At 37.7% G+C, this 24,434-nt stretch overlaps 1 protein-coding gene across 1 annotated transcript; it reads right to left on the bottom strand.

Moving 5' to 3' along the window:
* Positions 1-127: 127 nt before the first annotated feature.
* On the bottom strand, positions 128-21,074 carry LOC127632986 (H(+)/Cl(-) exchange transporter 4-like). The gene is made up of 12 exons (XM_052111841.1): positions 20,931-21,074; positions 18,023-18,177; positions 17,795-17,894; positions 17,498-17,685; positions 15,482-15,604; positions 15,112-15,318; positions 14,950-15,030; positions 10,904-11,449; positions 8,456-8,642; positions 6,511-6,906; positions 2,579-2,795; positions 128-642 (listed from the first exon to the last, which is right to left on the bottom strand). Exons 1-12 carry the CDS (start codon positions 20,998-21,000, stop codon positions 552-554), a joined length of 2,361 nt encoding a protein of 786 aa, XP_051967801.1. The 5' UTR covers positions 21,001-21,074; the 3' UTR covers positions 128-551.
* Positions 21,075-24,434: the final 3,360 nt, after the last annotated feature.

Consider the following 24,434-nt stretch of genomic DNA (forward strand, 5'->3'; position numbering starts at 1 on the left):
AGTGAAATGGTGCGTTTCACACCCTGTACAGCAGCCTTTACTTAAAAAACACAGTAAAACAAAGTTAGAGACGCATTCTTATTTTCATTGCACATGTTTAAAGAGATAATTCACCCCAAAATGACAATTTTGCCGTTATTTACTCAACCTTGAGTTTTTTTCTTCTGTGGAACGTAAACGGTGAATATTTCCATAGTGTTGAATTTTTTAATAAAGTTGAAAATGAGGATGAATATATATATATATATTTTTTTTTTTGGGGTGAACTATTCTTTTAAAGTTTGTTTAAATCTTTAAAATTACAGTAGTGCACATAAAAAATAAATATGGCGAGAGCAGCGTGATTAAAAAAATAACAAAAACAACATCAACATTGAAAAAAACAAACTATTGACCGACAGTCTCCGTTGCACCAGTCACATAAACACACATTATTGTGCCAAACTAGAGGATGAGTGCGTAACAGATGATAGGACGGGTGCACAATGTACAGAGTCAGTCTGGAGCGGGTTTAACTGCTGAGGCGACGGTAACCGTGCTTCACACAGCTGTTAGTTGAACATGATTGATTCAGGGTCTTGATTCATCATTTGTGCCATGTGTCGCAGAACATCCTTCTTAGTAATGATTCCAAGCAAACGTCTGATGAGAGAGATAGTGGTTATTTCAACTATTATCAGCAGTTATAACCATACCACTGATTAGAGATCATGCTAGTGCTAAATAACAACAGATTAAATCATACGTTTCCTGATTTAACCCTCAAGGAACCAGACTTTTGATTATCAGCATAAAGTCTAGCTCACTTTGCAGCTTATTTTGGTCAAGACAATTCCACTTTTAGACAGGAAGAGACCATATGAGTGACAGGTAAGACGATCAATCACTTTTTATTGTTGTGATGCTTAATGTGGGACAGTTCACCCAAAAATGTTAATTCTCTCATCATTTACTCACCCGTATGCAGAATACAAATGAAGATATTTAAAATAATATCTCAGCTCTGTTGGTCTTCACAATGCAAGTGAACGTTGACCAGAACTTTGAAGGTCCAAAAAACACAAAGGTAGCATAAAAGTAATCCATCTGACTCCAGTGGTTTCATCCATGACTTCTGAAGTGATATGATAGGTGTGGATGATAAACACATCAAAATTATTTACTATAAATCTCCACCTTTGCCCCAACCAGTAGGTGGCGATATGCATGAAGTATGCAAAATGCCAAAAAAACAACCAACACCTATCATATCACTTCATAAGTCATGGATTAAACCACTGGAGTCAGATGATTACGTTTATGCTGCCTTTATGTGCTTTTTGGACATTCACTTGCATTGTATGGACCTACAGAGCTGAAATATTCTTCTAAAAACCATAATTTGTGTTCTGCTGAAGAAAGAAAGTCATACACATCTGGGATGATATGAGTGTGAGTAAATGATGAGAATTTTCATTTTTTGTGTGAACTCTCTTTTAAGTGTGGATAAATCTGTGGAGTTCTGCTTGTGCATATATTGTTAACATGCCATTAACTGCCTCAAATAAATCTTTGAAGATCTTTCAAAGTTTCCAGTGGTTAATTCTTCCTGTTGGGAAATTTCAGTTTTTTCAATTATGTTGATCAATCATTAATATTTTTGATACATGTTTAAATAAATGTTTATACATTTTTTCAAAATTATAACATGTTTGGTATGTTCTGATACAGTTTGACTCCAGTTTTGTTCCACATTATTGTCAAATACAAATATGGTATTTTCATTGACCTTTTGGTCATATGCCATTTTAATCAGAGTACAATGGAGTAAAATTTGTTAAATTAATGGTTGATTCTCACGAAACCTCTGGGGTTTTAAATTATTTTGCCATTTTCTTCAAAGTAATGTTTTATTGATTTGCATAAAGAAAATTAAGCTTACATTTGGGACCATTTGTGACATTATTTTCAGGACGCTTAACCACATTTTATCCCCATTTCTCATTAGCATAAAGTGTCTGGACGTTTTCCTTTTGCCATTCTTTCAATTATGATTCTTATTACCATAATGCATTTTTTTTCTTTTTTACTTTATTACAGTAAAAAACAATTTCATAAAATCTGTGAAAATGAAATGAAGTACTACTCTTGTGTATAAATACTTTACAATTCAAATAATACTGTATATAATTTTTTCAAGTTCTGGTAATGAGAACATCCTGTTGACCATCTTTTTTCTCATTGCTGTAATAAGAATCGGGAGGTTAAATGTGAGTAACTGTCATGTAAATAATGTCACAATGTAAACCTTTAAATGGCCATAAAAACAGGCTTCCTTTTCTGTTAAAATACATGCAAAACATAATTTCATATTTTTTTCTATTGATTTTATAGTCAAATAGGGCCAGGACGTTTTCTTGACAGGTTTCGTGAGAATCGGCCTTTATTTATGAGAAGGTATAAATTGTGAATAAAATAAAAACCAGGTGGAAAAATGAACTGCGCCTCCTTCAGTGGAGACAGATGGAAACTTTTGTACCCCAAGAGTTTTTCATCTTAGTTTGTGAAAAACTATGGGCAAAATGTTTGAGGGTCTTACCCGCTGCGTGTAACGAGACACTGGCGGAGACCCAGTTTGCGGAAGATGTCCACCACCGTCTCCATGGGCGTATGGTCAGTGACAGTGAAGGGACTGAGATTCAGGATGCGTCTGAGTTTCAGTGGCTGCGGGTTTGATACAGAAAGCTGCGGCGCATCTTCAGTGAAATAAACTACTGAATTACTCACCACACCGTCCTGTTTCTGACGTGCATTTTCTATACACACACACACACACACACACACACACACACACACACACACATACACACACACACACACACACACACATATATACACACATATACACACACACACACACACACACGACAGACAGAGAGAGAGAGAGAGAGAGAGATACTCACACTACAGTAGACGCAGTTATATTTAGTTCATTCATTAACATAATATAGTATTGTATACTAGGGCTGGACAAACATATCAAAATGTTCACAATATATTTGGAATACTATTGCTGCTGATATAAAATGAAGGAATAATTCACCTAAATATTTGAATGTGTTTTTTGGCCATTAAGTTAAGATTGTGTAATTAGACTAGTTTCACAAATTTCCTCGAACATGCGAGCATTCAAGGAATATTCCAGGTTTAATACATGTTGATGGAATAGTTCACATAAAAAGGTGATTCTCTCATCATTTACTAGCCCTCGTGCCATCCCGGATGTGTACAACTTTCTTACTTCTGCAGAACACAAATGAAGATTTTTAGAAGAAACTTTCAGCTCTGTAGGTCCATACAATGCAAGTGAATGGTGACCAGAACGTTGCAGCTCCAAAAAGCACATAAAGGCTGTATAAAAGTAATCCAGTGGTTTAATCCATGTCTTCAGAAACGATATGATAGGTGTGGGTGAGAAACAGTATTCAACAGGACTCAATATTTAAGTCTTTTTTACTATAAATCTCCACTTTCAATTTTACATCTGAAAGTGAAAGTTAAAGTGGAAATTTAGATTAAAATAGGACTAAATATGGTTCTGTTTCTCACCCACACCTATCGTATCATTTCTGAAGACATGGATTAAACCACTGGATTACTTTTATGCTGCCTTTATGTGCTTTTTGGAGCTTCAACATTCTGGTCACCATTCAATTGTATTGTATAGACCAACAGAGCAGAAATATTCTTCTAAAAATCTGGGATGGCATGAGTGTGTCAACGATGAGAGATGTCATTTTTGGGTGAACTGTCCCTTTAAGTTTAATCAGCATTTGTGGTATAATGTTAATCACCATAAAAATTTATTTCGACTCATTCCTCCTTTTTTTTTAAAAGAAGCAAAAATGGAGGTTACAGTGAGTCACTTACAACGGAAGTCAAAGAGGCCAGTTTTTTAACTTTCCACAGATGTGGTCAGTAAGTGATTTAATGACAGTAAAATCATGTTAACACACATATTGTTTATGTGTCTATACTTTTGAAACAGTATTTTAATGTTACAGATTAAACCCCATTGACTTCCATTGTAAGAGTGTCACTGGAACACACATTTGTGCTTTTATTAAAGAAAACGAGGAACAAGACAACATTCATTTTTGTGGTAATCAACATTATGTAACAAATGCTGTCGACAGATTAACTTGTACTGAACCCGGAATATTCTTTAAGAAATAAATGTTTTATTGCCGTAAATACATTAGTAATAATGACATTAGAGTTCAGTTCTGTTCCTTGAATCAGTTTAATCGGACTAAATTAATGAATCAACTATTTGTTTGTCTCACCATTTAAAAAGTTAACAGAAGTCTCCACATGGCTTTTTTCATATATTAAATGTTGTGTGGAAAATGTTGTTATAATAGTGGTGCATATAAATGAAAATTATTACATGTAATATTTGTGTTAATTTAGTGTATTATTTAAAATATATTTTATAACTAGTGACCATTTAGAATCTTACTGTATTTTGTACTGTAATTTTACTAAAAAGTAGAGTTTACTGTATGTTTTTGCAATGAACATTTTTATTCTACATGAGCTGCAGTGGCTGTTTGGTTGAAATGATATTGTCTTATAAAATATATGTAAAGATGTGCATTGAGATATACATTAAATCTGAAAATAATTTCACATTTTATGATTTTCCCAATGTTTTAGCTAATATACACTATATATATTTTTAGCTATAATGTTCTGCCCCATTTCTTGTTCATTTATTTCTCTCAGAAACGGTGGATTAAGAAATCTAATAAAACAAAACCAAATAATGCTGCTAAAGATTTTAGACACAAAACCTTTATGAGGTATGAACATTAGAATAATTAGGATGCATAAAGTGTTAAACAATAAGTGTGCTGCATATCCAAACCAAATAATGATTGAAGTAAAAAATAAAACAAAAAGTAGCTATAGTAGTTATTGACAGATCAGATAAGATTACACCAATTTTTTTGGTTTTGTTTTTGTTTTTTGGGTTCCTGTGTAGTAAGTGTTTTTTCCTGATTGCTTATGCCTAAAAAGTGTAGAAAATTGCAATTATTCCCCACAAAAATTGCTTTTGTGACCAGGACAGTGATATTTGGAAATGTACCTATTTTCCAGAACAATCCTGATAGATTCAGTGCTGAGTAAACTTGGTTCTAGAACTTTCTAGAACTTTCCAGCCATATAAATAGTATAAATACTGGGGCCTTAAGCCCACCAGTTCAGTTTAGTTCCAGCTGTCTAAGTGGATACATAACTGCATTTTTCTGAGATTGCATCAAGAGGCTGCAAGCATCCGACAGACAGTCTGTGGCCAAATAATCAAGATAAGAGCAAAAAAGTACTAGGTGGAAGCATCTGCTAAGATGTGTGAGGCCTACAAGGCATATTTCGGCATGCCTGTTGGGGATCAAGACAAACCCTGGGCACCTCATTTCACCTGCGAGCACTGCAAAACAACTCTGGAATGTAAGATGGACAATTGTTGCTCGGAATTTTAATTTTTAAATGTTTTTTGGGACGCCTTTGGGACAGCAGGGACACCAAGGCGCACTACCACAGGCGGGACTGTCCACAGCAGACCAAGTTTTCTGTGGGGAGGAACAATGTCAATGGGAGCAACTGGTGGACCCCCGGAAGGTGCTGATACCACCACTGCACATCAAATCGGGCCTTATGAAACAATTTGTCAGAGCTCTAGATAAGGAGTTGGCAGCCTTCAAGACTTCTTCCCTAAGCTCTCTGGGGCAAAGGTCAAAGCCGGTGACTTCGTCGGACCACAGATTAAGAAGATCCTGGAGTGGAATTAATTCCCCAAGAAGCTCGCTAGTAAGGAGAAAGCAGCTTGGAACAGTTTTGTCGCAGTGGTTCGGGGCTTCCTGGCAATCACAAGGCCGAAAACTACGTGGAGCTGGTTGAGACTCTGGTGAAGAACTACGGCACAATGGGCTGTAGGACGTCCCTCACTGTCCATATCCTTGAAGCTCATCTTGATAAATTCATAGAGAACATGGGAGCGTACTCAAGAGGAGCAAGGCGAGCGCTTCCATCAGGATATACTGGACTTTGAACGTCGCTATGAAGGACAGTATAACAAGAATATGATGGGACACTACACTTGGGGGCTGATTCGTGAAAGTGATTTACAGTATAAACGTAAATCTCGAAAAGCTACTCACTTCTAAATCTTTTGTAGTCATTTTTGTATTACTTTAATATAAATAAATGTTTATTTGGATTCATGTTGTTTTTTCTGACTTTATGTGAATGAAAAGACCCAGATTAGCCTGTTTTCTCATTGGAAATAGGTAAATTAAAAAATGTCCCTGTCCTGGTCAAAAGCAAAGTTTGTGGGGAATCATAGACATTTTCTATACTTTTAAGGCATAAGCAATTAGGAAATAACACTTACTACCCAGGAGAAAAATTGTGTTACATAGAGTACACCCTGGTATTTTAGTTTTAATGTGAGTGTGTGTCTCTTACTGATAGCCAGGATAAGATCTCGTCTCTGAACGAAGCCGATAAGTCTCTCTGATTCACGCGAGACGACCACAGGAAAACCGTTGTAGTCAGTATCTTTGATAAGCATCTCCACATCCTCCACTGTGGTGCTGTCCTGGGTCAGCACAGACAACGGCATCTCGTTCCGGCGTGGTCGCATCACATCTGTGGCTAGTGTGCGGTGCGTGAACTCGTCTTGATCCAGATACGGGTAACCGTTGAGCTGAATGTGAGCTTCATAAATTCCCTCCTTCCCGAGCGCATCGGCAACCCATTTACTGGTAACGGCAGCCGCCATCAGTGGAACGATGTATTCGAGACCGCCGGTCAACTCAAACATGATGACCACCAGAGAGACCGTCATCCGAGTTACACCACCTGGACAAAGAAGAGACGAGGCCGAACATGATTTTAATATAGCAGCTTCGCAGCATTTCCAAATGTCACAAGCTGACAAGTTTAGTTATTTATTTATTTATTTCGATCATTGGTGGAAAATGCAGATAACCGATTAATCGGCCGATAGCGGCTACAAGAGTCCAAAATAAATAAAATCCCAGAATTTGCGCTTAACTTTAAATTTACGCAAATTTAACTTTTACCTATAAACAAGCCTGAAACACAACAGGGACTATTATTTTGCAACGATGGAGACTTGGGTCTGTTAGGATGCTCTTTATTTAAGTATTTATCAAATTAAGCTTTTTATTTACTAGATAAAGTTTTTATATATTTCACCAAATTAGGTTTAATGAGGAATAATCTACCTCTACTTTTTTGTACTTCAGACTGTTGTTTTGTTTGACAAGACATCTTCATAGCATGTGAGCCACATTTGTTTTTTGCTCATTGAAAATTGGTAAAATGTCACAATTTATGGATGGAGCCACACTGAGATCCCCATATCTCTGGAATTTCGCCATACAGGGTATTAAAAATTAAGATACAAATGGAAAGTTTGTTCTGAACCAGAATCTAACATTTTTGGACTCAAACCATTGGAGTAAAATGAATGAATGAATGTTACATTTATATAGTGCTTTTTGACACTACACTCAAAGCGCTTTACACAGTGAACGGGACTCTCCTCAACCTCCAGCAGTGTGCAGCATCCACCTGGATGATGTGACAGCAGCCATACTGCACCAGTACACTCACTACACACCAGCTACTGGTGCAGAGGAGAGAGATACAGCCAATTAATGGATGGGGATTATTAGGAAGCCATGATTGAGAAGGGCCAATGCGGGGAATTTTTTCAGGACACCAGGGTTACACCCCTACTCTTTTCGAGAAGTCTCCTGGGATTTTTAATGACCACAGAGAGTCAGGACCTTGGTTTAACATCTCATCCGAAAGACAGGGCCTTTTTACAGTATAGTGTCCCTGTCATTATACTGGGGCATTAGAACCCACACAGACCACAGGGTAAGCACCCCCTGTTGACCTCCCTAATATCTCTTCCAGCAGCAACCTAAGTTTTCCCCCAGGAGGTCTCCCATCCAGGTACTGGCCAGGCTCAAACCTGCTTAGATTCAGTGGGCAACCGGTTTTGAGCTACAAGGTGATATGGCCGTGAATGCAACACAAGGTGCTAAAGTCAACTCATTTTGTTAATAGACCGACCTTATCTGACACCTTTATAATGTTGTTTTCTGACTTGTAGTTTTGCTCCAAAAATCATAGGTGAAAGTTGTCATTTTGACCCCCTTTACAGAATGTATTACTCTGGCTTTCAAAATATTTTGGCTTACATAAACATTTATGTCTTCTTACACCAGTAAAATAACATCAAAAACGAAATTTTGAGCTGGGGACCTCTTGTTGAGCTGACACAGAATGACCCTTTAAGAAGTACACAGCAGCTTCAAAATGTAGCCCTTTCTTTGAATTACAATTTCAAACCGCATGGCCAGCAATGTCTTACCTAAACATGCAGCGGCACCGACCATCGCGTACAGGCCCGGCGTGACGCAGTCTGCACCCGGACGACACCAGTTCTTAAAAATGATCCAGTCGTGGTGATGATATGCCATCTGCTCCACTGCGATGCCTACGATACGCCCGGCAATAGCACCCACCGCCATACTGGGGATGAACAACCCTGAGGGGATCTGAAAACAAATAAAACAAATCACATGACAAAGTTCATGTTGCAATATGAGCAATATCATTCAGGGTCCCATATAATTATTTTAATTTTTACAATGACCAAAGAAAACAAAAATTAAGAAATTTGGCATTGGAATTATTAAATTGATCATTTGAATATCCAGTAGGGTCTGAAAGACTGAGAAAATGACAATCTGAAAACCAAATTATAATTTATAGCTGAAAATCAACAGAAAGTTTTAGGATTTAGAAACTTAAAAAAAAAAGTTGACACGACGTTGTGATGTGAAGCAAAAGGGGACATACCAAATACCAACACATTCTTAATTTTACTGAAAATCATTGACATTAATGACACCATATTTAATTTGAAAGTTCCAGCAGAGAGAAAAATTACAGCTTAAAATGTGTCTACTTTATGATACTTTTATTGTGATCTTCGTCCTCTGCACTTAAGTTGACTTAATTCATCTTTACTTGAAATTTCAAGTTCTGGGCTCATAACTCAAATATCTATGTTCATTGAACTTATTTGTCTCAAAAATCTATAGACGTAAGATTTTTAGTGTTAACAACTCTACAATTGTGCAAAATTGAGGCTATGGGCAATACCCATAATCCCTTGTGCTTGAATTATTTAATATTGTTTCCTCAGTCAAAGGGTATTAATGGGGACATTTCAATAGTTATTAGGAATTCATAGAGGTTTAACTCTTTTGCAGTATTATTTATGTTGTTTTGTTGCAAATCGTTGTTTCATATGATGTCACCATTAGGGTCGTCTGTGTCCCCATTGGTCATGTTGGACCTTGTTAACACTAACTCAGTTCTCCTTGTGCATGTGCAACTGAAGTACAGGTGTCTATGCATTTCAGTGGAGAATTAAGTTTAATGACTGATCTAGAATCAGTTATAATCTTCTATATTTGAGCTGTAAAATTATATGATCTAAATGAGTTAAACAACAAAAATTATGTAGAAACAACAATATTTAAATTAAGTGTACTTGCATCTATTTACCTTAAATTAAATAGTTAAGATCGTTCAATAAGATCACCAAGTTAATTTAAATTAATTACGCACGATTTGGAGACACCATTACTCAATTCAACTGAGGGAACGAGATCACTTAAGTTGAATAAAGTTAACTTATTAGGGTTTTCGGTGTTGCTACATGAAAAAGAGATATGTAAAGATTCTTTGAAAATTCTCCTTTTGTGCCTTCATGGGAAAAATAAGGGTGAGTAAACAATGACAATATTTTCATTTATTGGGTGTACTATCCCTTGATATTGTTGTTAGAAATGCACTTATGTATCGGCCGCCGATATTTACCGGCCATTTATTGACCAAATTAAAAACATCTGCATATCTGTTATAAGCATGAAAACGCTAATATGAAAATCCGGTTTATTTATTATCATCACACTTTATTAAAACTGTGAATTCAAATGCACAATCCAAAAATAATTAAATGTAGAAGGGTTTGCACTCCTAAGAACATGTAATATTTAATTTTATTCTCTCGTTCTCACATTAATAAGGACAAACTGGCGTTCCAGACGTGACAGTTGTGAAAGTGACACTTACAAATATATGATGAGGGAAAATCATCCAAACCGCTGTGACACACTTTGACTTCTGAGGCATTGGTATGGTATCCATTAAGGCTGCACGACTGATTAAGATTAAAATCACAATATGGCCTGGCATGATAATTACACTTTAAAAGGCTGCGTTTTAAAATATAGCATGTATTTCAGTGCTTCAGTCAGTGCTGTGTGAACAAGCGGCGCCCTCTAGCGGTCTGGACGGCAATATCCATTATCCATTACAATGTGACAGAGTATAAAAGGGCATTTTGTTCCTTTGGTTTTACCTTTTTATTTTCCCATGAAGTGGTTGACATTTCTGTGGAATTGCCCAACATAAGCATAATATGAATTTGTCATGTTTTATCATATAAAATACATCTACAAATATGCTATGATATTTCGATTGTTTTTAGTCTTTTTATCTTCTATTTATCTTTCATTGTGTGTGGCTATCTTTAAAATGTTTGCCTGCCATTGGTACTAGATCCAATCAATGTGCAATGCTTTTGTACCTCTACATTTTTAAAGCATAATTTCTGAGAATAAAGGTAAGTGGCAAAATATTGAGTATCGGGATATAGTGTTTTGCTAAAATGGATTCGGTAAACATTTTTTAATATTAGTGCATCCCTAATTATTGTCAATCCCCAGGGAACAATCGCCCTCACCTTCATGCCGAATGTAAAGATAGTGATGACTATCTTGAAGATCAGTGCCAATGTGAGCTGCCAGAGTGCGCTGTAGACACCCGGCCCCGCGGGTCTGTCTGGAATATCGTCCACCGGTCGCGTCATGTTTGGGTTGTTGATGTAATCGCAAAGTTGTGACGACTCCAGCGCTCCACAGTCGTTAAACAGCTCTGAGATCAGTTCACTGGTGCTGCGGCGCGTGTATGGATTCGGGAACGCCAGGACAGCCGTGATTCCAGTCACCAAGATCACCTCCAGCACCGGATACTTCCCAAGCAGCGTGGTCTTACGGCGGCGACACCACGCGATGTTGCAGCGAATAAAAAGGGTCCCCCAGAGACCGCCGAACACGCCCAGCAGAATGAATGGCACCAGCTCGGCCATGTACCAGGGCGTGTGGTACTCAACGTAAAATAAAACCAAACGATTGTTGCCAAATGGGTTGATGGAGCGGAGAGTGAACGCTGCCACCAGCGCTGCGAAAAAAGACCGCCACAACGTCTTCAGAGGGAAATAATAACTGACCTGCAGAAACAGATATGACATTATTTATTGAATTATACATTTATAAGCAAGTCTATATTTAGAAATATGAGATGGCTAAATTGACCATTCAAAAGCTTGTATTCCACAGAATACATTTGTACTTGTAATACATTTATTATGCACACACTGAGATGGGTCCATTCTTTAAAGTTTTGTAGCATTTACAATTCCAGCAACTTATTGTGAGATATCCAAAACGTTTGACCCAAGTTAAACAATTTAAAGACAATGCTACCAAATACTAAAAGTGTATGTAAACTTCTGACCCACTGGGAATGTGATGAAAGAAATAAAAGCTGAAATAAATAATTCTCTCTACTATTATTCTCACATTTCACATTCTTAAAATAGTGATCCGAACTGACCTAAGACAGGGAATGTTCTCTATGAATAAATATAAGGAATTGTGAAAAACTGAGTTTAAATGTATTTGGCTAAAGTGTGTGTAAACTTCTGAATTCAACGGTCTTCCGCCTTCAAAATCATAGTGGCTGGTAAAATTGGGCATTCACCTGCCACTGTGAATCCACCAGTGGTGGTGGGGGTGTGGTTAAAAGACGGTTTGTGAATGGAGAGCGAGATCAGGAGAGGAGAATGGTGATGATCATCACCTAGCAATGATTGTCTCTAACAGCTGTTTGCCATTGCAGTGAGAGTGGAGACGGGCTTTAAGAGCGAGACGGCAGTCCCGACAGAGAGTGATGAGACACGAGCTGGACCAAGACTATTGTTTTATGTCCGCTGAAAAGCTGATTTCTGAGTGCGACCACTGAAAAGCAGAAATATTGAGTTTAAAAGAAATAAAAACTTACAGTTTGAGTTGGATTCGCCATCTCCCACTTCCTCCTTTTCCTGGGTTTCGGCACCAATGTTGCAGGTAAAGGATGGGCCAGGAGGAAGCGGGAACCGGCAGAACAGTCAATAAAATTTTAATTACTTAAATTAACATCTCTATCTCTCTCTCTTGAACTGGCACCTCCGGCTAGTCTTTATCCCCCTCTCGGTTGATTAGCCTGATTCAGGGCAGGGTGTGTGTCCTCGCGGCCCGGCCCTGGCCTCCTCCTCAACACACCACCACAAAAGTTAATTTCATAACCGGGTTGTGTCTATACAGTATGACCTGTTTCTAACACTATGCATGTTTACTACCACACATTTTTAAGACAATGGATTTTACTGACTAAATTAGCAATAAATAAATGTAATAAATAAAATAAATCCTATTTCATATTATATAAATATTATACATTTAAATACCTCTGTAAGATGAAGCAACTATTTTTGATAAATTGTTAAGTGTGCAATTTCGTATAATATTAGATTTGAGTTAGGTCACATATTACCGCAACACACTTATCATCGCCATAACTTATCAATTATAACAATTATTAAATGCCAAATCTGATTGTCACAGGTCCTACTTGACCCGCCCTGAGTGGGATTCAAACGATCCCCAGTATGGGAGTCGAACGTGCCAGCAAGGTAGCTATGAAAGTCATGGGTTCCAGCCTCGGCCGCTAGTGTGTCTCTTAAGGCCAGGAGAGAGAGGTTTACACACTGCACAGCTCTACCATACTAGCTAGCTACTATTAAACCCACCGCCTTAAACCTCACTCCCATCTGGCTTCCGGAAGCTGTTGAGCCAGGAGTTGAGCCTCCCTGGTCAACAGCAGCAAAAGGCTGACCGCCCACTGGTTGGTGGGCCATCCCCAGGATTCGGCAGAAGCAGGAGCCGGTTCAACAGAAGCGGGAGCCGGTTCAACAGTCTATGTGAGTTCCTTTAAGTTGCTTTTCAGCGGAACACAACCATAGTTAATGCTTTTCAGCATGACAGTCAACACACACACACACAACGGCAATCTGCGTGGTTCTCTTTTCTTTTTCAGGTGGACTGGCCTGCCTTTTAAACCCCCTCTAGCTCTCATTGCAACACAAAACAGCTGTTAGAGGTTATTTCCCACAGGTGTCAATCCTTACTGCTCTTCCCAAATCAGTGGTCTGACCGTTGTCTAAAGTTTGTAACTCAAATGTTTTTGTGGTTAACACAACAGCATGTCGGATCGAGAAAAAAAAATCTTATTTTGCACTGTAATATATCAATACTTAAACTATTTAGTTGGAGCAAAGCAGAGATGACAGCAGATGAGCTTGTGACAGGGATTCGTTCATGACAGTTTACCGTTGATGTTGTTTCACGATGCGCAGCTGCCAGCAGTGACAAAAGGATACAAATTTGTGTATATTCGTTACGTGTGTTTGTACATGTAACAAAAAACTTGTTAGCAACACAGTCAAATTGTTCCTTTTTTCTAAAATATTTTCCAGGACAAAAAACTTTTTTCCCAGGACATTTTCAAATTTTCCATGACTGGAAACTGCATTGCAAAATTCCATGCTTTCCAGGTTTTCCAAGACACATGGGAACCCTGCAATTTGAATAGTAATGGTAATGAGAATTGCTCTGGACATGCTCCGGAAAAGTTGTAAATAATTTGGAAAAACTGATTATGCTGTTAACTTTCCAAAAATTGTGTGTGTGATCTGAAAGAAATCAGTATTTCGTGAGAATTACCCAGGTTGTTGTTATGGTGTTCTGGGTAGTTGCTAGGTATTTCTTCCACCTGCAAATCTCTATGATATTCTGCTCTCAGCAAAAGATCCTCCATCAATGGAAGTTTTGTGAGTGAGTGAGTGAGTGAGTGAGTGAGCGAGCATATAGGGGGAGCGGTAGTGTAGCGGTTAGCGCGCTACGAACCTGGCGACCTGAGTTCGATTCCCGCTCATGGCCAACACCAGTGACGATTATCTAAACCGGTCCCGGGCCTCCCCTAGGTCGACTCAGCCTAAAATGAGTACCTGGTGCGGCGTGTAAACATTGCCACTGGGGAGACAAAGGCGGTCAGGCTTGGTGCTGGCCACCCACCCCCTTGTGTACCGTTCCGGCCTTCATAGGTGCTCGCTAACAGCACTTGCCCCTACAGTCTGTTAAGGCTAAATGGGGGATCTTTGTGTGTGTGTGTGTGTGTGTGTGTGTGTGTGTGTGTGTGTGTGTGTGTGTGTGTGTGTGTGTGTGTGTGTGTGTGTATGTGAGTGTGTTTGTTTATGTATGTATGAGTGTGTCTGTGTGTGTGAGTGAGTGCGAGTATGTGTGTGTGTGTGTGTGTCTGTGTATGTGTCTCTGTGTGTGTGAGTGAGTGAGTGTTTGCGTTTATATATGTATGAGTGTGTGTGTGTGTGTGTGTGAAGGGTATTATGTTATAAATGTGGTTTATGAGGACATTTCTAGTGTCCCCATAATTCAACTCAAAACAAAAAACATACTAAACAATATTTTATTGAAAAGGCAGAAAGATTTTTGTGAGGGTTAGGTTTATGGGATAGTATGGGATAATATATTACTCGTACAGTATAAAAATAATTATTATGAGTCCTCATAAGGATAGCCGCACCAACATGTGTGTGTGTGTGTGTGTGTGTACCTCCTCCAGGCTGAAGAGAACTCCTCCAATTGGAGCTCCAAATGCAACAGACACACCTGCAGCCGCAGCTGCTGACAAAACCTGAAACAAAATCAAATGAACGGATGAGCAAAAATATTCCAGCAGATAACAAAAGCTTTTACTGTAGTAGATCTTACACACCTCTCTGCGTTTGCCCTCATTCTTACTGTATTTGGAGAAGAGGCTGCAGAACAGGTTGCCACAACAACAGGCGACATGGACAAGAGGTCCTTCCTTCCCCAGACTTAGACCAGACGACACGGCCAGCACCAGAGTGACCGTCTTTATCAGCAGAGTCCACTTCCCCAGATAACCCCGAATGATGAAGCCACTCAAGATTGTCTTAATCTGGAAAACACACAAACTCAGTTCAGTTCATCTGGCATACAAATATTTGAATCAAAACGTTTATTTTAGTCAAGTGTGTTTATACTCCAACAGTAGACACATTCACAGTTCAACTAGCAGGATCCTGTGGTTTATTTGTTTCCTGGTTGAATGAGATCTTTACCTCCGGTATTCCTGATCCACAGGCATACGGAGCGAACACTCGCACCAGAGACACGGCCAGGAAAGAGAAAAGCAGGGCCCACAGCACATACAGGAAGTAGTTTAGCACATATGCCCCTGCACCCTGATGAAAGAATGACACAGATATGAGCAAAACATTGTTTGAGAAATACAGCGAAAAAAAATCTATTTCTCAGTCCTGTTTTTTAGGGTTAAAAATATCTCATATAAAACCTCTTTAAAACAAGATTTACGTGAGAAGCTAAATTGTAGTTAATTGATAATTAGACTTTAGTTTTCAGTATACATCATGAATTAAGTTTTGTTTTTCTTACCCGGAATATTCCTTTAAATCAAGATATATTCTCTGATATCGGGCCTCTATTTATGTGAGTGCGCAATGTGCAGCGCTATGTCTTATCCAATTTTTGTGAGAGCGCTAATTCTAAGCATAATTTTCGCAAGTAGGAGTATGTTTCTTTTCGCACCTGTGGGTGTATTGTATGTTAATGAAGTGTTTTTATATATATATATATATATAAAAAATCGACTGGTTGAAGGGAAGTATGTGACGATACGATCACTGCTAAAGGGATAGTTAAAAATAAATATATAATTCATTATTTGCTCCCCCTCATGATATCCCAGGTGTGTATGACTTTCTTCAACTTTTGAAGCTTTGATAATCACAGACAGTCAGAATAAATGTCATTCATACGACTCCAGCGGTTAAATTAATGTCTTCTTAAGCGACATGATTGCTTTTGGTGTAAAGAAATATCAATATTTAAGTACTGTTTATCTATAAACCATCGCATCCGGTGAGCAGCATTTGCGGTGCTGAGTCCATGTGGTCTCTAATGTGACATGTTCGCATTGCCACAGATAAAGACATAATCTCGTGTTCTAAACCAACCAAGCTTCTGTACAGCGTTCATCCCACTCAGTTGTAAACAGCGCTGCTCTTCCGGCTGTGTTGCACGTGCGTCAGTTGAACGTAGCATGAACGTACCAATGCGATTACATCACACGCACATACTGCTGCTGATTGGAAGCATGATTTAGAGTTAAAAAAGTACTTGCATAATGATATTTTTCACACCAAAAGTGATCGTGTCACTTTAGAAGACATTAATTTAACAGCTGGACCTGCATGGATGACGTTTATGCTGACTGTCAAAAGACAAATCTCCATTCGCATGCATTTTAAGGACCTACTTAGCGGAGATAGTTTTCTATTTTTCTTCAAATGTGTTCTGCTGAAGAAAGAAAGTCATACACATCTGGGATATCATGAGGGTTAATAATGAAAGAATTGCCATTTTTGGGTGAACTATCCCTTTAACACTAACCATGATTTGTGTGTCAGAAGATGAAAATGATTAATAATACTTGCATTCTCTATCTACATCAAAATCCTGATGAGAACGTATTTTCCATGTGTATAAAAGGAGCATTTCACTGTAATGGAAATATGTCTCACATTCAACAAGGACGCAGTTAATGCACAAAAGAACGCAAGTCCATATTTCATGGCATTCAGTACATTCACACTACCAACTTCTTATGAATGTGCTGTCTTTGTTTATATCGCTGGTGCTTGAGGTAATGGACTGTATAATAGGACCCAGATGCTGCAATAACCGGAGAAGAACCTCAGAATTCAATTACACTTGATCTGGCCAATTAGCGCTTTGTGCGAGCAATTTCACCTAGACTTAGCACACGCTTGCACGAAAATACCAAAACTTCATGGCCATGCCCACTGACTTTGCACATATGACTCAAAGCATAGCACTGTGTTTAGCGCTAGAACTCTTAAAATAGGGCCAATCATTTTAATATTTGACACAATTTTGTTTCTCAGAAAACGTATCTTGTTTCACGGATGTTTACAGCACTTATTTATACTGGAAAAAAGACATTTCCTGCTGTGTAAAGGATCCTGTATCACACAACTAGGCTTAGTTTGCACTTCACAATATTCAAATGTTCATCTTTTAGTTGTGTAACATACCTCTGTATATCCTGTCATGAGCTCGGCCCATTTCTGCCACTGTGGACATTTGTCTCGATCAGCGAAGGTCGTCTCATTGGACGTCCAGCAGCACTGCTCATGACTGTACCAGAACGCAGACAGACACACACCCTCCTTCAGATCCGTCATCCAATCGACAGCCAGATCGATCACACCAGCCAACGTGCCTGCAAGAGACCAGCAGTGTTACAAGGTCCATTAGGGATATCAGATCAAATCAGAACTATGATGTCAGCATATAGTGCTGTGATGTCATGTGTGGGTGTGTCTCTGTACCTGACAACAGACCAATCAGAAGCATCACCAGCCATCCTGACCAGGCATCTAGTAAACTCTTTATAAACTCCCAGATGGACCCTTTACTCTTACTGGTGATCTACAAAAAAAAAATCAGATACCTGAATCCTCAAACGGCACATTCACATAGTTACACTAATAATTAAATCACACTCAACCGGAGAGTTCTCAGATTAGTACAGTCTGTCGGCAGTGCGTGTGTTTTACCTTTCTGTGTCTGTCTGTGTCTCTGGATTTCTCTCTCAGCCAGTCAATGGTGTGAAAGTCCTCATAAGTGCCGACATCCGGGAACGGCTCATCTAGAAAGTCCATCAGGTTTCCAGCGCCGTTTATCTCCTCTGTGGGAGTGGCATTGCTGATACCTGCAGACAACAAACCACAAGAATCTGTCAAAAGTTTGATTTTTCTATCTGCTCCAATTCATGCATCGATCAGCACCGTTTATACTTGCCTACTGTACAGACACACTTGGTGGCCATCTTTGGAATGCTCAAGCGGCATAAAAGTGCGGCTCCTATCTACTTGAATGGGGGAAAAGGAAAACCGAACAGAAACCAAAACACAAAACGGTTGGTCGAGATAACAAACAAATTATCAGTAACATCTTAAAACGAAGGTATCTTAAATTGTGCTTCTTTACCTCAGATCACACAAAAAAATGCTAGTTTTCAGGCTGGTTTGGCTGATTCATATGAGCGTTCTCCAGCTGACGGGCGATGTCTGTATCTAAAAGGTGACTCTTCTACATGTAAGGCGAGACTTCCTTTTCTACATCCACCATATTGTACGTTCCATTTTCTCCCGTTCATTTTAATGCAAGTGGTCCGTCTCGGGCTAAACAGTCTTTGCTACAGATCGCATTTCATTTAGATGACTGATAGTCAGTGTTGGGTAAGTCATCTAAAAAAAGTTATTAATTACTAGCTACATTACTGTACTAATTACTCTATCTACTTATTACTAATTTCTAAAACCCTGATCAATCTCGACCAGATGAAAAGGATAGACATGAAACGGGGCCTGGTTAGCTCAGTGAGCATTGATGCTGGCAAGTTTGAATACAGGGTGTGCTGAGTGACTCCAGCCAGGTCTCCTAAGCAAACAAATTGGCCCGGTTGCTAGGGAGGGTAGAGTCACATGGGGTAACCTCCTCGTGGTTGTGATTATTGGTTCTCGCTCTCAATGGGGCGTGTGGTGAGTTATGTGTGTATTGTGGAGAGTAGCATGCGTCTCCACATGCTGGGAGTCTCCGTAGTGTCATGCACACCGAGTTACGTGATCAGATGCGCGGATTGAAGAGGAGGCAACTGAGACTTGTCCTCTGCCACCCAAAATGAGGCGAGTAACCGCGCCACTATGAGGTTCTACTAAGTAGTGGGAATTGAGCATTCCAAATTGGGGAGAAAAGGGGATAAATAAATAAATTATTCATGAATTGGCCAAAGAATTTAAGGGGGCAGCATTAAATGTAAATATATATATATATATATATATTAACATTAGATGTTAAATCTCGATTTAAAATTCACTATTGTTTTATATAGAATTGTTCTTGTGTCTATACAGTATTTAACACAATTACATCAGAAGTAACTAATTAAATTACTAAGCAATTGAGAGTAATCCCTTACTTTACTTTTCAATGAAAAGTAATTTAATTACAGTAATTGGCTTTTGATACTGTCAATCATGAATTACTCAAACAAATTGAAACAAATTAACTTTTCTCAACAAGCTCTAAACTGGTTTAAATCATATCTGGTTTGTAGACAGCAATGTGTTAAAGTGTACTGCAAGGCTCAATATTGGGTCCTTTGCTTTTTTGTTTATATATAAATGATTTACCTGAAATTTGCCAGAAGGTCGGTTGTATGCAGATGACACAATTATTAATGTAGAAGCAGAAACTTCTCATTTGGCTTCAGAAATTTTAACCAAGCAACTGGTCAATGTATCCCAGTGGCAGCAGGATGACTATTTAAACTTAAATTACAACAAAACAGTTTCAATGGGTTTTTCACTAAAGAACAAATTGCTGGATGGATTTAAAATCAAAATTGACCAAAAGGAAACAAGAAAGTGAGTGAATTTAAATATTTAGGTGTAATTGTAGACTCTAAGCTTAAATTTGATGCTCATATTAAGAAAATGTCTATGAATATTAAGACAAATTTGAACTGTTCAAATGTTGATGCATACTATGATATTATCACATATGACCTATTGTGTGATCATTTGGGGTCAGGCTTCTCAATCAGTTGTTAAACCTGTAATGTCATTATACAAACCAACTTTAAAAGTAATGGATCAGAAACAAATAAAATAACATCATTTTCAAATTGTTCAAAAGTCTGATTTAAGTTTTGATAATTTTTTTAAGTTCTCATTTATAAAAACAGTATTGTGTGACAGTGTATTTGTATTTGTTTTGTTTCTTGTGATGGTTGTGTTTTTGTTTTGATTTTATGTAAAAGCCTAACCAGGGATGAGGGACGCAAATTAGCTTTATGCTATCTGCCCAATGTACACGGCATTGGTTGTCTTAGTGTATTATCCCTGTTAAATAAAAAAATACATTACTTAGTAATACATTACACCCAACACTGTGAATATTGTACACAGTGAATATTGCAGTATTACAATAACACAAAACTGCGGAAAAGCATCCCTTTATATTACAGTACTGTGGTGGAACTATGGAATGATTAGCATATTCATCTAGTAACATAGTATTTACAAGCTACATGACTAAAAATACCACGGTATTAACATTTATTACGTGTTTTAGCTTTAACTGTCAAAAATTGTAGCAGACTTTTAACTCAGTGCACATGGGTTGTTAATACTTAACCAAGTTTTATTTATCATGAAGGAAAACGCGTCAATGTAAGAAAACACAACACAAGGACACAACAAACTCACGAAGGCCTGACAGAAATAACGTCTCAAATGTTACGCATGCATTTATATTTCTACCTGACAGACAACACAATAAAAACATACGTAAGACATCAAAGATATTAAATGTATTCAAAGGAATCTATAATAAGTATGTGGTACTGCATTGCAGGTGCATCATTATCGCACAAAGACGCTGATGTTTGATTCATCTTACCGTCTGCCTCAGCCATATCCGCCATATTTGTGTTTAAATCAGAGCTGCAGTGATTGTTTTGTGTTTTCATCCATCATAATATCCGATTAATGTGATTATTGTGATGCAGTTCACAGCTGACATACAGCAACAGTAAATTCTGCGATGACGTCAGGGAGCTTCTGATGACGCAACTTCTGCTTCAGTTTGGGTTTTTTTGTTTATTGGATCCATTTTTACTCTAGATAATATAATCTTTCTGTATATTTAAATTTTATTGATGGGTACAGTAGATAAAAATGGAAATCCTCAACTGTAATCTTTAAAAAAATATTCTTCAAAAATCCTTATTCGGTAATCAAAGACTGTGATTGGTCCACCTTGAGCAGCGCTGAGAAAAGCAATACGCATCACGAGACAACGCGTCTTACTTTCCTTTTTTTTTTCTTCAAATATTATTTAAACTGCATATTAACATACATAACATCAAGAGAAAATTCCACACAATCAAAATTGTATGATTTCCATCTCAGGTACAAAGGATTCAGTTATTCAAATAATAAGATACAGAAAAATTAAATGTCAGAGTATTATAAAACAAAACAAATAAACAAAGGGATAAGATGTCATTTATCTATCAATTTTGAATTTGCTAAAAATATTACAAGCCCTGGAAGCTTTTTTATTTTTACACTTATACAAAATATTACAGTATTGTTTAAAATCATTTATAAAAAAAATAAATAAAAAAAATAATGGTTTATCACCAGACCACTTCATTTTATGTATATGAAACTTCCCCAATAAAACTAGCCATTGAATTATATACGCTTTATCCTTTTCTATCCCACAGTCATGTACATATATCATTATATCAGACCCACCCCGTTTTATATCTATATTGAGTTTCCTTTTAATTAAATTTTCAACATCAATCCAAAACATCTTTGTGTAAACACAATAAAAGAATAAATTAAAAATGGTTTCTTTATCATTATTACAGAATTCACACGCATAATTAATATTCAGTTTGAAATGTTCCAATACTTGTTTCACAGGATAAATATGCATTATTTTATATGAAACTTATTTTGTCAACTGTTCTCCAAGCCTTACGCCAATTTAAATCTCCAAATATTGATGACCAAAAGAAATCTAGCTCGGGGATATGTAACATTATTTATTACATTTCTAATGCAATTATTTGAAACTTTGTCCATTAAGATGTTAACATTTCCAATAAAAGTTTTATTTTTTATATAATCAAGGTTAGGGTTTTCACAACATTTATTCTTGAGAAGAAATAATACCTTTTTGGCTATAGTGTCCATCACAATTGCAAATTCTTTTGGTCTATTTGGGATTTTAAACATGTTAAGCAAATCTGTGAATGATAACAAACCTCCATCACTGTTCATTAACCGACTAACTAAAACAATGTTATTATCAAACCATATATTAAAAAACAGAGATTTGTGTTTGTATAAAATATCCTTATTATTCCAAATATAGAATCTTCTAGGGGGAAATGATGCTTATAGGCCAATGTCCAGACAACGCCGTCTTTGTGTCGCTGTCGCTTTACAGGCGATCTGGGAAATTATCTGCACTGTAAAAGACTCTCCCTGCTGGTGAGAAAAACATCTTAAAATATGTCATTTCTGTGCCACTAGTGCCACCAAACGGAATTGCCAAATGAACATGTTACCTCAGCTTTCAGGAGCCTCCTATCTCACGCCATTGGTTGAGTGATGTTGTTGGGGCGGGTCTCAGCGGGTCGCTCGAAACAAACAGAGCAATTTCTATAGCGCCACAGAAAGACATTGCTTACAGTTTTTGAGAAAATGAACCTGTGAATGGCTTACTTGTTGTTTTCTCTGTATATTAAGCTGGGATAGGAGAAATTTTAAACCTAGAAAAGGTTTACATGATCAGCTTTAAATCTGTCTCATTTAAAGATAGTTTGCTGGCTTAAATTGTTTAAGCTGGTCTCCTGGCCTAGCCATGCTAGCGTTCAGTGTTGGGCAACCCACTCAAAAAATGTAGCTAGCTAAGCTACCAACTAGAAAAACAAGGTAATAAGATAAGCTGAAAGCTACACTTCAGAAAAAGTAGCAGGTTACACAAGCTACACGCCAAATGTAGCTTGCATCATTTAAGCTACATGTTAACTGAGCAGCATACCGACAAAGCACCTAAAAGCCATGGTACAGTATTACAGTTTAGTGCAACACAGTATACAAGAATACAGTAGGTGCAATGCGTATGTATGTTTTTGTGAAACATCTTATGTGCACAGACTTTTGCACAGTACTGTACCTCTAAAACTCATTTAAACATAATTTCATTTGCACATTTCTGTAGAAAAACTCTGCATACATACAGTATACTATTCATCTTATCCTGTAATTCTGTTGTATTTCTGTATGTACTGGAAGCATTTGATAAGAGGCCAAATTCATTGTGTGTGTGTGTGTGTGTGTGTGTGTATGTGTGAGCGTGTATTTATCACTTTGTGGGGACCAAATGTCCCCATAAGGATAGTAAAACCCGAAATTTTTGACCTTGTGGGGACATTTTGTCGGTCCCCATGAGGAAAACAGCTTATAAATCATACTAAATTATGTTTTTTGAAAATGTAAAAATGCAGAATGTTTTCTGTGAGGGTTAGGTTTAGGGGTAGGGTTAGGTTTAGGGGATAGAATATAAAGTTTGTACAGTATAAAAACCATTATGTCTATGGAAAGTCCCCATAAAACATGGAAACACAACATGTGTGTGTGTGTGTGTGTGTGCTTGTACATGTTTATGCTATATTGTGGGGACCAAATGTCCCCACAAGGATAGAGAAACCTGAGAAATCTACCTTGTAGGACACAGCCAGTGGTCCCCACGAGGGAAAAGGCTTATTAAACATACCAAACTATGTTTTTTTGAAAATGTAAAAATCCAAAAAAAGGTTCTGTGAGGGGAAAGAAATGATTGTTAGATCTGTATAAAATCTATAAAACACATGTTAAGTATATGGAGAGTCCCCACAATTACATAAAACAAGGTTGTGTGTGTGTGTGTGTGTGTGTGTGTGTGTGTGTGAGAGAGAGAGAGAGAGAGAGAGAGAGAGAGAGAGAGAGAGCACATCTGGGCAATAACCATCAGTGATTTCTGATGGTATCAGATGGTAATACCATGATAGTTTAATATCAACTATTTATGTACCATTCTGTAGTTGCATGGTGCTTCAAGGAATGGTACATGATCAAAAAACATGGTAATGTCATGGTACTTTTTTAAGTATTTCATGTGGGCTAATACGTGTTTTGATGCTCTTTTGGTTGGAAAATGTCTTTACCTGCAGAAGTTGTTCACAAGCTGCACACGTATTGAACTTGATAAAGACTTTCTTCATCACTGGCAAACGATAGTACATATTTGCAGTTTTTTTTTCCATTGATTGATTGTAGATCCACTGCAACCAGTGTTATATTTATTTGCCATACATTCCATGAGCTTGTGACAAGTGAGAGC

Source organism: Xyrauchen texanus, chromosome 39 (assembly GCF_025860055.1).
Source record: "Xyrauchen texanus isolate HMW12.3.18 chromosome 39, RBS_HiC_50CHRs, whole genome shotgun sequence".
Lineage (NCBI taxonomy): Eukaryota > Metazoa > Chordata > Actinopteri > Cypriniformes > Catostomidae > Xyrauchen > Xyrauchen texanus.